This window comes from Phalangium opilio, unplaced genomic scaffold, assembly GCF_054372755.1.
Source record: "Phalangium opilio isolate 3A_F unplaced genomic scaffold, DU_Popi_V2 ptg000013l_1, whole genome shotgun sequence".
Lineage (NCBI taxonomy): Eukaryota > Metazoa > Arthropoda > Arachnida > Opiliones > Phalangiidae > Phalangium > Phalangium opilio.
The window spans coordinates 4,427,277-4,444,987 of NW_028324148.1; the positions used below are offsets into that span (position 1 = coordinate 4,427,277).

A 17,711-nucleotide genomic window follows, 5' to 3' on the forward strand; every position below is an offset into this window, starting at 1 on the left:
TATAAATAAATTAATCGGTTTAAATACAGTTATTTAGTCGCAGTTTTACTTTAAATTTACTTTAATGTATTGTGGGAAGTCGCCTTTCTATTATTTTCTCTACATCTTTTATTTTAATTAACAACTGACACTTAATTTTATTCATTTAGGTTTAATTTTCTGAGAAATTCAGAGAGTTATGCCGGGTTAGCAAAAATCGGTAGCAAAAATAAAATTAGGTAAACTAGTATAACCCAAACTGACGACTAAAAAAAACAGGCGCGCATGCGCATGAAATAAAAGTGATCTCGGAGAGACTGAGCGCTAACCCACAATCTAGGCGTATTCTCTTCTACTTTACAAAGCGTATAGACCTCTCCTCTACTATACAACCTTCTTGATGGCAAGGTCCTAACCCTCTCTCATTTACTTTCCAGGGAAAAATAGTATTCTCTCTACCAAAGCTGCCCCCAACGTTGGGGAGACACAGTTCACTCCCCCTCACTACCGAACTTTGTCTAAACATTTAATGTAACGCAAAGGATTCAGTTTTAATAGTGTGTTTATGAACTTTTTATTTCGGGGAAGCATTTATCTTTAATTCCATTCAATTTCACAATAAAACCACTTCTACAGAACTGTATTTTTGATAATTTGTCTCTTGTAATTCGGACTCTTGGCTTTCGATAGAGCTTCAGCATAAAGACTTATACGCTGTGTCATCTAAAATTGTTAGAGGAAAATGGTTACAAAATATTTACCACAAACTGTCTTTTTTAAATACACGAGTGTTTATGTAAAGAAATAGACATACTCTGAATCCCCATTTGTCTCTCATTTGACGACAAAGGTTCAAATCCACCTCAGCCACTAAAAGTCCATCTCGTATACGACTTAGTCCCTGTTTTAAATTAGAAATATTTGCGTTAATTTAGCGATGTTCAATTAAGATTTATGTTATAAGCCAAAGGAATTGTCAGCTCTAGCTTTAGTACGTGAGGGATTGTTTTATTGTGAAAAAGCAGTTATAAACAGAGTTGAAAACATTTAACACAATATAGCAGCAGGAGTTCATAAGAACCCCCCCTTTCGGGGGGAAGTACGAGACTGGCCATAGTGCTAATGGTAAAAATCACGAAGGGGGTTATTATGAACTCCTGATAGCAGACAATAGCTCGTGTCAGAAGTTTCATATATATGGAGTAACTAAAGGTAAAAGTTAACTCAAATGCATAAATCAGACTAGTTGCCGCCATGAACACTAGGTCTGAACGTTTTAACCTTTTAAAATTCGCTTGTGCTCCTGGCCACACGTGCGACCACACACACCCCCTTTCAAAAAGTTGGTAAACCAAAATAAACCTCTCCGAGTCGAGACCCAATAAACAGGATTTTCATAAACAATTAAATACATATGATTGATATTAATTATTTTAATCTTCATTAATTTACCTTCATTTTAGTTAAATAGTTTTGAGTAGCTTTATTCCTAAAATAATTTTAATCATATTGTTGACGTTCGAATTCAAGCGTATACCAATTCATGAAATTTTGGAAATTTAGGGTATATAAGGCGATCGATTCACATTAAATGATAAAAAACCCGCTATTGCGTGAACCCTTGCCATTGGGGGGGAGGCTAGGCGTTTCTCGTAACCCTAGCCCATCGCCGCGTATTTCTTAACCCTAACGGTTATAATGGAGTAGAAGCCTATATTGCTTTCTGCGGACACATTGTTGCCGATTTGCCAACTGCGAACGCGGTGACAGACACACCCAGACACGTCCAGTGTTATGACGTCATTGGAGAGGGAAAAATTGGGGCAGTGGCGTCGCTAGGCCTTTTATGGGGAGAGCTATAGAATCCCCAAATTCCAAACTTAGGCCCCCAACCCCCAAAAAAAAAAATAATCCGTAAACCCTACCAAAAAAATGCTGTTAGCAACCTAAAATTCTGTAGTAATATATAAAAAAAATTTCAATATCAAACAGTAAAATTTTGAAGAAAAAACAGATGGAGACAAGTAAAATGTTTCATGTTCTTTTGAAGGGAGTCCCAATAGTGTGGACTTAAATTAACCAAAACTAAAAATAAACCAAAGACGAGTGAAAATCGTTCGTAATCGGTTCCGTAGTTTTTATCAATAAAAGGTTGTATATTTTTAAAATACGAATAATTTCACGATGACACAAATTTACGGATAGTTTTAAAGGTCTACGCATTTTCCAATGAATCCATTATGCAATTTTTTATATTGTTCTTATAATAACTTTCAAATAGTTTGCCAAGATATAGCCCCCCCCCCTCCCTAACAAATTTCAAACGAGGAGAAGTCCAGCATAGCCCTCTCGATATTGCGCTCACGGACGAGAGCTGCTCGCACCGTAGCAAGCCGCTCAATTGAACAAAAATCCTATCACAGATTATAGACAGGAAATTACACGAATAACAAAATATGGGGGTTTTACGGGAGAAAGTAGGTTTCCTGTGGAATATCTTCTAATACAAATGTCTTTTTCGTGTTTAAACCTATTTTATACTGAGGTTTAAATGTTTTAGAGCCATAACGTCAATAAATAAATCTGGTTGTGTCAAAATGCAAGTCTCAATGGCTAACCGCTTTCCAGATAAAGAAATTTCGGAGGCAAAAGAACTCATTTTATATCTATAAGGCTCCAAATATGTCTTTTATGCTATTTTTCATTGGCCACTACCAATCTTCCACCATTTAGCAATTTTTTAAGGAAACAAAACTGCAATTTGTGTCACTTTGAAGTAAAGTTTCATGCTCCAACAAATACAGTTAATTCACTGAAAGTGCCAGTGGAAAAGGCATGATAGTTTTATCTTATTTTCCTGCTACATGATGTTGAACCCTTGGAAACATTTACCTCTAAAGGGCACATGTTAAAAACGCCGGTACCTGTGACGTATTTTTAAAGTTTTATTATTTTCCTCCACGCATAGAAATTGATTTTTCCAAATTAAATTTTATAGTTATTGAAATTTAGCCAATTAAAGTTCGCCACAAACAAAACTAAAACTTTATGGATGTACGGTCTGAAAACGCAAAGAAGAGCAGAGGAGAATCAGTCCAAAAATATTCTGTAAAAGTGTATAGCATGAGGGTTTGGCAGCATTGCACCTACAAATATGGTGCTACGTTCAGGGCTCTACATAAGGCACTAGTCAAGGCATTTGACTACTAAAAAAATGCCTTGACTACTAAAATAAATCGAAATCTGGGGGTTCACTAGTCAACTTGACTAGTAAAAAAAATGTCCCTAATATTCGTAAACCATGCGTCTCACTAGTCAGTGACTACTAAAAAAATTGGGATAGGGGAGCTCACTAGTCAGGCTGACTACTAAAAAAAATTGGGATAGGGGGCTCACTAGTCAGTCTGACTACTAAAAAAATATGCTTATGTAGAGCCCTGGCTACGTTTCGCTGTCGAAAATTGAGCGACCGCCGCAGCGGCCCGTTACTTCAATATAGGCTGGGACTTTAGGCTTCTTTAGAGTTAGCAGCTTTCTATCGTGAGTACAAGATCAAGTGGGCTATACCATTTTTACTGCTTTCTCTCTAATCCTCCCTATAAGAAAGTAGAACAAGTCACGCAAATCAAAATTTTAGTTTGGTTGGAAGTTGGGAGGGACTGTTAGTTTCGTATGTGCTAACAGTTCATTATTTTCATCTTTATGTTCTGGTTAAAACGGTTTTTTTAGCCTATCTCTAATGTGCATTAATGTAATCTTCCAAATGACAAAACGTTGCATCTTAAGTGGAAATCATATCGCCGTTCACAGTAAGAGCTTGGGCTCAAACATCAGAAAAGTTTTGAAAGGATTTTGATTCTTGTTCATTTTGTCACTTCAAATGTAGGTTGTAGCAATAAACTGCGCTGCATTCATATTCCCATTGATATAAATCTAGTCACGTAAATAAAATTTTCGTATTAGCAGCTGTGGTTCGGGTAATATAATAAGCAGTTAACTCTTTGGGGCCAAGCAACAAACACGACAGAATTGGAGAATACACTCTAATGATTACAAAGCTTAAGTGATATGCAAACTTAATTGCTAGGTAGGGACTTTTTGTAATTAATATTAAATTACTGTACTGGTGTTCGGCTTCCGTCTGGTGATGCAACGTAGGTAGAACCTATCAATAGAAAAGATAGTGAAACCATATAATTGTATGTGGATTTCGGAGATTTCTAGACTGAAGTGCAACGGACTTTTTGATATTTGATAATTTGCTAATAACTGGCAGCACGTTCCATAAAAAAAAGGTGGTCCAAAAACGGCGCAAGGACAGAAATACAGTTACTTTTATGGTAAAAATGCTCTAGGACACTTAGCCGTCAGAGCCACCATTAACAATTAAGTTATGATTCAAGTTTGACCCGTTAAAGGAAGGGTGAAGTGGAAAATCATGTGATTTTAATAGTGAAACATTCAGGAAATTAATATTAGGTTCAGATTTTATGGTTAATTTGTAATAAGGACCTCTGACTGCAATCGCATAACGCCCTGCCCTCCTGTTAACAAAATTCTAGTTTGACGCTCTACATCTTGCGCCACGATTATCACATCGCTCGCAAATTTTATCAAATCAGGCGACAAATTTCATTTGGCATGGAGCGTGCCACGAGAATTTTGTTAACAAGAAGGTAGGGCGTTACGCGATTGGTCACAGGTCCTTGTTTCATATTATCCGTTAAACCTCAACCTCATTTTAATTTTAAAATCACTCGGAAATATTTCCTGGGTGTTTCACTACCCAGACTGATCTTATATTATGTAGAAGAATCGATAAAAATAACTTGAGTTTCCACTTCAGACTCCCTTAACTTTATTAAAGAATCTGAAAGGAAATGCCAATTTAATTAAGCTATCATACCTAATACACTCGAAACACCACTTATAAACGGAGGCCCTTAGGAAAAATGTAATGGGACTTTTTGACACAAACTAGCCCATATAACCCATTGTACTAGAAACGTTTTTAGAACACATTTTTATAGAAAAAGAAGCTAAACACTTGTAATTTGTGTCTTTTTCGTTTCCATTCCCTGAAAGTTACATGAAGTAAATAACTTTTTACACATGGGCCGAAAATTAGAAATAAGGCTTCGTCACGTAAGCATTATAATTTTAGACATAAGACCATTCCTTTGTACCTAGTCTTATTTTAAAGGAGAATGAAAGCTCTGTTCGCTGCACTTTGGTAACTGCTGCTTTTTAATCTACTCACCATAAAAGTGTCCAAACTCTTTGTGACCTGTAATATTTAAAATACAAACTTTAATCTCCAGTTTAAGAATATAATGCCACAAGACGACCAAAAAATGCACTTCGATTTGTTTCTCATAAAATGATTCGTAACCCAAAATAAGTTGCAGAAAAATTTAGTTTAGGTATATTTAAATACCAAAGAAAATCACCAAATTTCTGGCATTTATTCCACAACATCAACATTATAATACCGTCAAATCCATCATAGGCTAGTAAAAAAAATAAATATTGTCGTCGGTAACATATTTCAGCTCTTCAAAATGGATAAGACTCTCAGCAAGGGACACATCTTTGGCTGTGCAAGAGAGATGCAATTGCTAAGTAATATATATTTACCTATAATTGTTGCACCATAATTTTATCAGTAACAGATTAAAAAAAGAGATCGTAAGTAATCTAGAAACCTCGTCAATAGAAATGGTTTTTCAAAAAACAATTGCTCTTGATATTTTCTCCATCCTTACAAAAGGAGTGTAGGATTTGGGAACCTTGAAAGAGGCTTGAAGTGAAACCCCTAAGTTTCGCGCGAATGTTCAAGTGAAACAATAGTTAGTCAACGAATTAAATCACAAATAATGGGGATGTGTACGCGATCATGATTCCACCTATTCAACATGCTCAGTAATATAGCTTTAAATAATGTTTTAGGGTAATAATTTTCCGGTGGCCATTTTTATCATAACGTATATAGTTTCGTCTTGCAAACAGCAATTATTCGGTGTTTATTATGTTCATAACTATATTATGATTTTAAAAAGGTTTGTAAAATAATTTAGAGCTCTACGTTAGCATTTAATAAGGAAAGTGCCGAAACTATAAGCAGTACGCGTTCAACATTATAGTATGAGGCTCACACAATGCCATAATATGTTTAAAATTTCGGAATTTTCGACGAATATTATCAGAAGTCGTATGAGACTAGAAGTGAAGGGCTCTAGCATTGGTAATAGATCCTGGCACTAGTGAACTAATTTGAGGATTTTATGCCGCTTCCATCGCGCCTACACTGCTGAGAAAAAAATTGGTCTAGTTCCAAAAACATTTCCTACCCCCTTCCCCTCAACCTAAAGCGGCCGAACACCGGCGCGGCTCCTTGAATCTAGTTCGGCCGTCTACCACCGCGAGCGTCTCACGTTTTGGAGGGAAAATTCTGAAACCGCCACTAGAGGGCCAACCGTTTGTGTTTTATCAAGTCTTTTCACTAATGCCGAGTGAAGAATTTGGTTAGCTCAATACTTCCAGTATCATACCACTTCTGATATTATGCATATACATTGCATTACAGGCGGCCATTTTACAAGTTGGTGGTCAAGCTATCAATATTTTGGTGTAATGTTCCCACAATCCTATTTATAATATACCCCAATTTTTATAATGGGGTTATGGGGAGTAATATACGATGTGGATCAACGGATGGGGTATAATTTCAATTTTTGCGAGTCATTCACTACTCGGTTTAACCTTACAACCAATGACCAATTTGAATGTTTAACCAAACATTTCCATAACTTGTTCGTCCAACGAATTTTACTGTACAAAGTCGTAAGCTTTCCAGTCCCTTATTGCGGTTTAATTATGCATAATATCTCATTCACTCATTTATTAAATGTCTTTTCGTGTATCCAATCTCCTCACATAAAGCACAAACGTAGCACACACTAACAGATCATGAACGTAAAAGAGTCTTCACACTCTTAGCTAAAAGGCTATTACAACTCTAGTCAGGAAAACATTTCAAGGGCAACCCTAATTGAGCCTTCATAAACAGTGCCGTTTCCGCCTGAAAATCAATCTTTCATTTTAGCAACTGTGCCAGCTTTCGCCATCATACTCGCCAACCCAAAACACCGGAGTTCAAAGAAAAATGTTCCGGTATATACACTTTCAAATAAATAAGCTTTGACATAGCTCTCCATCGAAACCGTAACAATGGAAATAGAATAAGCCAAAAGGTCTAAACTCGAGGATTGCCACAATTGAATTATTTAACAGTGCACACATTATTTCTTTCCCAATACTACCAAGTGCTCGAAGCATATTTCTGAGTTCGGACAAACTGGTTTTCGTATACTCGAAGTCAAGAAAGCTCCTGTATACTCGCAATGAACTTTCTTTCACAACTCAGTGGGAGCTGGAAGCTGCTTGCGAATCTTATTAACACACTTCTTGATACGCTTGTTTTTGGCGTAGCAGGGCCCACACACACACACAAAATAATAATATAATAATCTAAGCTTTGTCTATGAAGGGATTTCAACACTAAGCCTGGGGCTCGTTTACAAGGGGTGGAGGCTATCCCCTACGCAACAGTTAACATACAGGAGAAACCGGTTAGACCGCGGAGGAAAACCCCTTTTAACAAGCGGGGGGAGGACTTGCAAACTCTACGATTTGTTCCCAGATTTTCAACCGGTGCCACAATCCGGGATCGAACCCAAGATCCTCTAGCTGCGAGGCGAAAGCACAAACCGCTAAGCCACCCCACCTCGTGTAGCTTCATAGGTATTATAAAAACCCGGATGTCTTGCTGCTACTTCCGGTTGTAAAATTTGCGGAAATGAAGTGACAAAGGTTTTAAATATATACTGATTTTTTAGCGATTAAAAAAACTAACGATAGATGTCACCACCAGACGGTGGAGATAGTCGAACGTTCTTCAACTATTTACTTTCTACGGTATTGGCTTCAATATCACTAGACAATCCGGGCTTCACGAAGAGACTTGTAGAATATCCTGGCATGAATATGGGTCGCATTATTTTGCATTCTTCGGCATAAATGACGGTACACCTCTCATTTGGTACCAGAATATTCACACTTACTTCCCAAATACGCTATTCGTTTCATTCAAAGTGGAAGTTTCCCTCAACTAAATGTCAGCTGTTGTTGATGTATTGGTATCGGTGTTAAATAGGTTAAACCTTCCGGTTAAACTCGTTTATTTGTGAAAAGGGATATTGCCCTAAAACGTTAAGTATTAAAGTCAAGCCTTTCTAGTCGTTAGGCCTAACTGCAAAGGCTGACATTTTTGAAACGAAACAATTAAACTGTACTCTTAAAACTGAAATTCTTCAATATGGTAAGTGAAAGTTATCGATTTCAAAATGTATTTTTAATAATTTAATTTTCTAAAAGTATGTCTTCCACCAAAAATAAATTGTTAAAGGTTTATTAATGGGTGTGGCATTTATAAGCAAATATTTATAGTTATTAAAAGGACCTCACCCCTCTAAATTTCTTGTTATAGTTCCATTTCAATTAAAGTTTTCATCTCTTTCAAACGTAACAAAAACAGTTTAAAAAACATATTATCTTGGAATACAACTGAGGCTTTCACAAAATGTTTTTCAGTTTATTCAAATTACATTCTGAAATATAGGATTCTATCTACAATTAAAACTAGTTTTTGTGTTGTTTCTCTTAATATTATTATTTATTATAATATATTATTTTTATTTACTAATCTACTAATTTCGCAAATATAATTAATATAAATAAGTTAACTTTTTCTCCTTTGAAATAGAGAGTCGAAAATTAATACTAAACATATGTTATGTTTAACGGTGAAATACATTAATTTGCCATTAAATGTACATTATTTTACTTCAAATTCTTATTCTTTGTGTTTGCTTTTACTCTACAAAAGTGGTGAATGACTGTCCCCCCCCCTTCATATTAAATGCTGAAATTCTTCAGAGACTGCAGGGATTTATGAGTCACATGATTCGTGTTCTTTTTGTACTTTAATTTTAAGCATTGGTATCCTTTCAGGTGAAATTACGAACGAAACATCTAATTCATTGTGCGGCCTTTATTGGCGTAATCATGCTGGTGATTGGATATACCGCCAATGCCAAAGGCAGTGAATATGACGAGAGTGTATATTCTTGGCCCATGAAACTTATTCTATATTTTCTCACTTTAACTTCAATGTTCCATCTACCTTTCGCTTTAACGACTTCCCTGGGATTACTTCTATACGACTGTTTTCCGGACGACGTTGAATTAAAGGCAAACGTCGACAAATTACCAACGATTTGTTTCAGGATTGTCACCAAAGGAAAATTTCCAAAATTGATCTTGAGAAACCTTCGAATTAATATGAAAGTAATACAAAGCATGAAGCTCCAAAAATTCAGATACGAAATTGTAACTGAAAAACACATCGAGGAATTGAACAAGGAAGGAATATCCCAGGTTTCGGAGGTGTTTGTGCCTTCGGATTACCGAACGAAGAAGGGAACCCTTTTCAAAGCCCGCAACTTGCAGTATTGCTTGGAAGAGGGCGTCAACACCTTAAACGACCATGACTGGATCGTCCACTTGGACGAAGACACTATTCTCACAGACAACGCTATCAAAGGCGTAGCTAATTTCATCGAGCAAAACGAACACTGCTTCGGCCATGGCCTTGTTGATTGCCGAGCTCATGGGTTTCTAGCTGAAGTTTTGGAAAATACAATAATTTACGAATACGGAGACCTCAGATTTTTCTCTCATTTAAATAAGCGTCCGTACTCGCCTTTTTTCAGAAATGTGTTCCTAGTGGCTAGAGTTGACGCGGAAAAACGAGTTTCATTCGACGTAGAAGCTGGACCGTCACTAATAGAAGACTTGGCATTTGGCATGTTAATGCGTCGTGAAAAGTACACGTATGGATTTGTCGAGGGTAACGTCATTGAGCAAGCACCTTGTGCGTTGTTTGATTTTATAGACAATCGTATTAGATGTTATAAAGGAGTGTTATATCTAATGCTAAGAAGCTCGTACTTTTCAGTATTCGAAAATATTATGTACTTTTTATTTTCTATTAGTATTTTTGGGTTTCTCCTTGGTTTTCCAGCTTTGATTTGTGACGTTCTTTTTCCCATTAACGTGCCCCAACCAATTTTAATAATTAAAGGCTATATAATAGGGGTGGCAATGTATCAGCATGCATTTATAGTTATCAAAAACACACATCGCTCTATTATAGAGTATATTTTGTATATTATTGGATCCGTAATACTTGGACCACCACTCTCAGCCTTATGTTATAGTTACATTATATTTACAGCTTTGGTATCTTTTAATGACATCTCTTTTTATAATACACCGAAAATTATTAAATACGCGTAATACCTTTTACATTCAACGGGTTTCTAGAAGCGCTAGCATGAGGAGTGAAAACGATTTAATGAAACTTTAGTATAAAGAGCTTCCTTTCGGAGTAACGAACTATCATTAGTTGCTCGCAAAAAAATCATTAAAGGGTGCTTGAAAAAGTAATTTTTTATCAATGTTTCTTTGTAATTATAAGAATTGCACCTCCGACCAACTTATTGTTAACAAAATTTACATTGTCACATCAAACACATTTTTAATCAAACCTCGCGCTAAATTCGACATGGAGGGTGCCATTTTCGAACTTGACAATATAATCAGTAACGGAAAACTAAAGCCCAAAAACTAGGTTTCCGACGTTATCGATTATTTTCTTCAGGGTAGAAAATTCCGAAACGAAACACTTTAACCTAAATGTTTATTAAATCATTTTCATTCCTTGTGAAACACATAGCGTGCCATATAATATATGCTAATTTTCCAGAAATACCTTCATTGATATCTTTAAACCCCTTGCACAACCAAATGTTTATCGATTATTCCTTCACATTATAAAGTATTAAGATGAGGTTTAATCATCATAACTTATAACTAATTTCTGAATTATCCACTTTGTTTGGAACTAATGTATATGCCATATCCTATTAAATAATTCCTTCACTGTTTCTTTCACACTTTCGACTAAATGCTGGTTAATGCGGGCACGGTTTGCAAAATTGTATTATATAAATTGCAAAATTGGAAACACGAATAAAGTGAAATATCAGCAACTTTTAGCCGAGTTGGATTTCTTCTTCACCACAGTCATTATATACGATATTTTCTTCATACGACGTATGAGATTTCAACAATCCAATACCCATAATTAAATGTACTTTATAAACATTAGGTGGAGTTGGTAACAACACCCTTGAGCTGGTTCCGGCTGTTACAGGCGTGTCGTTCGAGACCTTCCTCGAAGGAACATCCGAGTGAGAGCCAGGGCTGGAACTGACGGACACCGTAGGGGTACCTCTATCGTGGACAGTGCCAAGCGTATCCAAACACTTTGACTCTGGCCATTTGAGTGGGCGAGGAACTACGTAATGGCCCAGTAAGCCTTTTCGCTGTAAAGAATTGGGGCTAAAACTCTGCCTTCTATATCGTTTAGAGGCTTTTAGACGCCTTCGAGGAAAAAAGGGTTGGCAACTCTCTGTATCGGGCAGATCACCTGCTTTCCCTTGGCACCCTCATGATTCCCCCAAGCCTACAGCCCAGGGGATGGAAGCTACAGTTTCACCCCATGCCTTTATAATTGTAGACGCTATACGGGACTTAGGAGATAATCGCCCCTATTCGGAGAGTTGTTCTGTAAATGCCGAAAAGTGCGACCACCGACAGAGAATGTAAAGCACTAGCTAAAGGCACAAGTGGCTCACCGACAGGTTATGTAAGCGCCCACAGGAATCCATTTCGTAAATACTGTATAGGAGAGCAATGTCTTCTAATATGACCTTGAATTGGACCTCAGAATATGATCGGTTTTCCGGGTATAGAAATGGCTAATCTTAAGATATAAACTCCAGGGCAAGCCGTAAGAACCGAAGCTTAGTCGTTAGCTTGGAACCTCTGAAGTCTGAACAATCACCACATCGAGTCAGAGATGCAATCAAGCTTTTTGCCTCTTTCCTGTATTGCAAGCGAATCAAAACGCAAACGAAGTTCTTTATCAATAATGAGAAATAGTTGCATATTCAGGTAAATACGTGGGCAGTGATAGTCCTCTCCACTCGGAGAGGTAAACTTTTTTTTTCCCAGCTTTGTTTTTTTTTGAATAGGTGCAAAACTTGTATATTGTAGGTATACCTTCGAAGCGAGAAAGCTTCACCCAAACCTTCTTCCACACCTCCCCAGGGCCATTTGTAGTGACAAGAAGGAACAGTGTATGTGGGAACCCTTTGATTGGACAATACTACTTTGAATGGAGGGGAAATATTTTTCCGAAAACAGAAAATGTAGGGAATATAACTATTACATCTGGGTATTTCGAGGGTTATGGACATTTAATGATAGTGCTTATTCATTATCGCTCTCTGCCTTCACTAATGGAACAGCATTCGAAGAGTATCTCGGTGGTAATACTGAAATATATTGAAGTCCTTGGCATAGATTGCCTCTTTACTACTATGGGTGTTCTTTTATACCTGATTTTCTACACGGGAATATCAGCATTTGCTAGTCTTCATCTACCTTAATACCAAAGCTGTACTAATTAGCTGACTACTATTTGAATTAGAATTAGCAATTAGATAAATATTTATGAACTAATTAATTATCCAATTAGCAATTAGACATAGAAACTAATTAAATTCAATTAAAAATTAGCCATTTATTTATCAAACTAATTAATTAGAATTACTAATTTCTAATTAATTACTTGTCTAATTAAGGAAAAATAGAAACCATAAGTAAACATAAAAGTTTAAAAGTGCCCATGGATTTAGTACTTTGGTAATGCAAAGTTTAATGTTTTAATGCCATTGAAAAACGGGTACGGAAGCCGTGAATTATTAACGAAAAATGAGACAAGCCTCGAGCCTTCCGTCATGTTAAAATTTGTCTCATTTCTTCATTTTCCTATAATGGACTCTGAGTAGTAAATCCATGGGCACTGCTATACATTCGAGTAGGAAAAACAGTCGTAATTTCAAAACGGGACAGTTACGATTTACGAAATTTTCTACTAGTACTAGTATTCTCTCATGTTTTGAAGAGCTGAAATATTTAGGGTAGCACCTAAGACCATTAATGGTAGCACTAAGGTTTCCTCATCGATATAATAAGGCCGTTTTCAAATTCAAATAGATGAATCGAGAGTTAATTCCTCGATTTTTAGTTTTTACTAAATTAAAAATCCAATTGGCTAGTTAGTTAATCCTAAATCGAATTAAACTTTAATAAGATAATTACCTTTCCTATTCATACTAATTGAATAGAATTACTTCTCAAATAGCACTAGGTTATTAAAGTTCAATTACCATTTTCAATTAGTAAATTTTGCTAATTAATTAGAAATTTAATTAGCTAACAAATAAATTAGCACAGCTCTGCTTAATACTAAGTTTTAGTGCGACCAAATTATCTAATCTGATTTCTTATTTTTAGTTGATAAACAAAATATTTACCGGGTTTGCCGTCTCCAGAAGTAAATTCATTTGGAAAGGTTTCCTAGAAGAGAAATGAGAATGTTCTTAGGATATAAAAAATTATTTGAAACAAAGCTTTAATAAGCAACATTTACTTATTCTTACTTTTCCAACTCTATTAATTGCACACGTGAAATAGCTATTGGCAATAGCCGCATTCCTCGCTTCTATGTGCCACATTGGTTCACTGATACAATAATTTCAATATTTATAATCGAAATTTTATTTCATTGCACTGTCGTATTATACCTAAGGCCATCCACCGTGGCTGAGGGATTAAAAACTATCTCGGCTCCGTTAATTCCGTACATCATCCAGTTTTGAGGATGATGTCTACCGTAACAAATGTTAACTGCAATTTTACCTTAAAAACGAAATAAAATTTTAAAATCTAACCAGTTGTATGGTTTTAAATTAGCCTACCGAAGCGTGTTTCAAACACGGGGTGCCCCAACTCGCTTTCTTCATAGTACGTGGACTAAAAATTATAGGATTTGATTAGTACTACTTGATGTATTTCTTCATTCCCAGTCGAAAGGGAATGGGTCGGGTGTTTTAGCTTGGCACAAAGCCAGGCGAAGTACAAGTATCCTTACTTCATTGAAGTCTCCTACTCTTGGGATGTGATTTTTCCGGGATTTACCCAATACTTCACCATCATCTGAAATAACAACAGCAGTATTCCATAGAACGTCACCATGCTCTTCATCTCGTTCTAAGATTGGCGATACAACCACCATTTGGTAAAGTTTCGCTAGCTGGGAATTGACGATTTAAGTTAGTTTTTTGTAAGGACCCTAAAAATGGCAGTTTCCTCAAAAAGAAATAATAATAATAATAATAATAAATTAATAAATAAATTAATTTATAAATAAAATAAAAAGTACTGGTTGACTAGATTTTTCCTTTAATTTTTAATTTGAAATTTATAGAAACAGTTTTTAAAAGATTAGACAATCTTAAAAATTTCTCGTTTACTCACACTTTTGCAAAAAACAGTTGTAGGTCCTGTTTCGGCATTTTCTGCGAATTCGCACCATGGAAACTTTTCTCTTGTGCAAAATGCAAAAGGCATAGCTGTCATATGGTTTTACATTAGTGAAATATTTTGGAGCTATGCAAATGGATGTTGACACAAGCAAAAATAAATGGTGTGGAAATATATGGAAAGGATGAAATAGTTTTCAGTTGGAGGGAACAGTTGTTTTAGGTAGGAATTTACAACTAACGTCATGAGTGAATCATATACTAGCTCAAGTTACTCAGCCACACTGGCCTAATGTATCCAGCGGTTTCTTCCCGCCAAAAAAGTGTTACCTATATGCGACCCCCAGTGAGAGAAAATAACACTACTCTCGGCGCTTACGTATTTTCGGTAAAAAACCGAAAAAAGGGGCTCAACCAATGAAACTTTGAACTGAAAGGTAGTTAGTATAAGCAGGCGACGTTTTAGAAATGTTGTGATTGCTTGCGGACGGTTCACAGTCGTATTTTATCTTTGAAATTATTTGAATGGGTAATTGGCGCAATAGGAAGTTTTATTTTGTCGCATTAAAATGGCAGAATTATGGATATTTTTGACAAAGCCTAAATGAAAGAATCTCATTTAAATTCAGAGCGTTGCCTACGGATTAAGAATTTTTATTTGGTAGGCAACGTTCAGTGGCAGGAACTATTTATGGCGAGAGAACCAAACTTTATCAAAAAATAAGAAAAACAACAACTTAATAGTTATCTCGTAAACCTTACTCAACCTTTTGATAATGCGTCTAAAGAGCTAATAGATAAACTTAAAGAAAGACTCAACCCATTTTTAACGAAGCCTGTTGTGAAACCCAAATTATTATTAAATAAGCAAAAGAATGAATGTGACGCAAAGAAACCAAAACCTCCAAAACCGTTAATACCATTTGGAACTATCGTCACTTTAAGTTCTCGATACATTAATTTCAAAGCCCTAAGAGAGGGCGCCGTCTACTATCACTTTCACCCACCTACCCTCCTCTCGACTATTCGGAAGAAAATGCTGGATACATTAGGCCAGTGTGACTGAGTAACTTATAGGGAGGTAGTATATGATTCACTCATGCTAACGTTTAATGTGAGAGAGGATAGGAGAAGTAAGGTGTGAGAGACCATTCCTGTAATTTTTGTTGAAAAACCAACGCGAAAGGCGTAGGGGTCTCTTCCGATTTACCAAGAGACAACACCAGATGGAGTCAGAGTTCACTACACGCGGGAAGCTAGCCAACTCGCACTGCCTACGGTGCTTCTTGACGTACCCCTACCATGGAAGAAGAAGGGTATATGGAAGGGTCCTATAATGTTAAAGAGAAAAAATCGTAACTTCCCCCTTTTCATTCCCTCCTTCCCGAGTTTATCACTAACGTTGAAAGCTTCCGCGCAGTCGCATCAGTAGTACTGGCGGTAGAGAGCGGATCTAAGAATCCCTCTCTCTGTGGCTTGCGCGCCAATATTGCGCAGAGCAGTAATCGCGTTACAGCTAGTGCCGAGAGGAGAGGAGAGTTTTCCCACGTGACCCTACATTTCGCGTAGCCGTCTGCCTATTCACCTCGCCGTTCCATTACCCTTCTTCTTCCATGCCCCAACGTCGTGTAAATTTCTCTTCACACATGTCAATAATGAAATAGTCTATAAGTTCCAGGATGACCACATTTCCTTTAGTTTAAATTTTTCCAAACATTTTTCACGTTTTATGATAAGATCCTATAATTTCAATAATATTTCTATATTTCCTATTTTTGTTATATTTGGAGTTTTTCTATGCCAGTTTTAGGCCTAATGCAGTTGGCACCAAAAACACGGATATATAACTGTAGTTATTAGTATTTTAGAAATTTCAGTTGTGATTTGCGCTCCATTGGGTTATTGATTTTAGTTTTAGTTTAGATTCTGATGGTTTTGAAAATATAATTAAATAGAACATCTTTTGTAAAGCTTGTCTTATTACTTTAATATATTATAGCCCATGTTCTCCTAAGTTTTCAATAGCAATCCAACTATTATTTTGTACAAATCAAATGTAAATTTACTTTTCCCAATAATATATTAAAGGATTTTCAATGGTCACCTTGGATGACATAATATTGTAAAAAATGGTTAAGAATATTATAAGAATTGAAGGCCCGCGGCTTGGTTTAGTATTAATATGGTCACTACTCTCAAAAAATATGAGAGCAATGGTGAACAGGTTAGCTATTTAATTCAATATCTTACTCCATGCTTCTTGGAAGCATATGACGTTAACTCCACACATCGCAGCCGCTTCCACGATCTGGCCCACACGTCGATGAATGGCATCACGTTGGTCACTAATTTTAGCCGTTGTAGGTAATACAATTTGATTTTGAATAAGTCCAACCTTGATTATTCTTGGAGACCTGAGTTGCTCCTTCTCGGCATCGAAAATGTAACTTTTCACTTCAAAATCGTTTTTCGTCGCATGCGTTGCAGCCTTTAATGGCACTTCTTTTTCCCTAAATTAAACGAATTTGTAGTTTTTATTAAGTTTGATAGCCCTCAAATTCTCAATGAAAAAGAGGTATTAAAACGGATATTTAACAGATAACCAATGCGCTAGGTAAAATGTTAATTTCTACAAACGTACGAGGAGCCCTTTCCATAGATGACAGACCAAACAGTCTCCAAATCCTTTCCCTTCAGATTTCTTTTCAATATTTCTTCTATTCCATCAAATTGCTCGGTATTTTCTTGACTAAACTGCGACATAGCAACAGAGGATTTTTATTCTTCACAGAGTCTTAACTCAAGACGTACTAAGACTATTTACAAGCTAACGTTTGTACTCTTATCATATCCGCTTCATTAAAACATACCCTGTACTAATATATCTACTATTATCTTATCGCCTTGAATAAAACCTATCGTGTTTCTTAAAGAAAAGCTAATTTATTGGAGTTCTCATTTTAACAGATGTATCAGTCTATTACTGCTGAATGCAAAAAGGCTTTAAAATTAAATCTCTAATAAACAGTACAAGTGCTTCAATCAAAATAATAAAATTTACTTACAGAAATGATGCCTCTGACCAGGCCTGTGCGAGTACTCGATCAAAGGCGAGTACTCGACTCGAGACTTGAAAATCAAAATTTAAAGACTTGA

At 36.2% G+C, this 17,711-nt stretch overlaps 1 protein-coding gene and 1 long non-coding RNA gene across 3 annotated transcripts; one reads left to right on the forward strand and one right to left on the reverse strand.

The window, feature by feature from the left end:
- Positions 1-523: 523 nt before the first annotated feature.
- Positions 524-17,412, reverse strand: LOC149707874 (beta-ureidopropionase-like). The gene is made up of 12 exons (XM_089864131.1): positions 17,197-17,412; positions 16,806-17,065; positions 14,551-14,645; positions 14,165-14,326; positions 13,992-14,046; positions 13,818-13,932; positions 13,674-13,755; positions 13,548-13,590; positions 5,240-5,266; positions 4,104-4,144; positions 794-880; positions 524-702 (listed from the first exon to the last, which is right to left on the reverse strand). Exons 1-12 carry the CDS (start codon positions 17,316-17,318, stop codon positions 610-612), a joined length of 1,182 nt encoding a protein of 393 aa, XP_089720257.1. The 5' UTR covers positions 17,319-17,412; the 3' UTR covers positions 524-609.
- Positions 11,374-12,723, forward strand: LOC149707875 (uncharacterized). 2 transcript variants are annotated; one of them, XR_016380593.1, is made up of 3 exons: positions 11,374-11,465; positions 11,534-12,120; positions 12,223-12,723. It is a non-coding gene; the product is annotated as an uncharacterized LOC149707875 (long non-coding RNA). The 2 variants fall into 2 exon arrangements; XR_016380594.1 differs by having other exon boundaries at positions 11,393-11,812; positions 11,949-12,120.
- Positions 17,413-17,711: the final 299 nt, after the last annotated feature.

What these genes read in the sequence shown, in the direction of transcription:
- LOC149707874 (XM_089864131.1), bottom strand. Translation starts at nt 17,318, where the DNA reads ATGTCGCAGTTTAGTCAAGAAAATACCGAGCAATTTGATGGAATAGAA. An exon ending in CAACTGTTTTTTGCAAAAGT is followed by an intron (nt 14,327 to 14,550) that starts GTGAGTAAACGA and finishes GTCAATTCCCAG; the next exon opens with CTAGCGAAACTTTACCAAAT. An exon ending in TTCTGGAGACGGCAAACCCG is followed by an intron (nt 5,267 to 13,547) that starts GTAAATATTTTG and finishes TAAATATTACAG; the next exon opens with GTCACAAAGAGTTTGGACAC.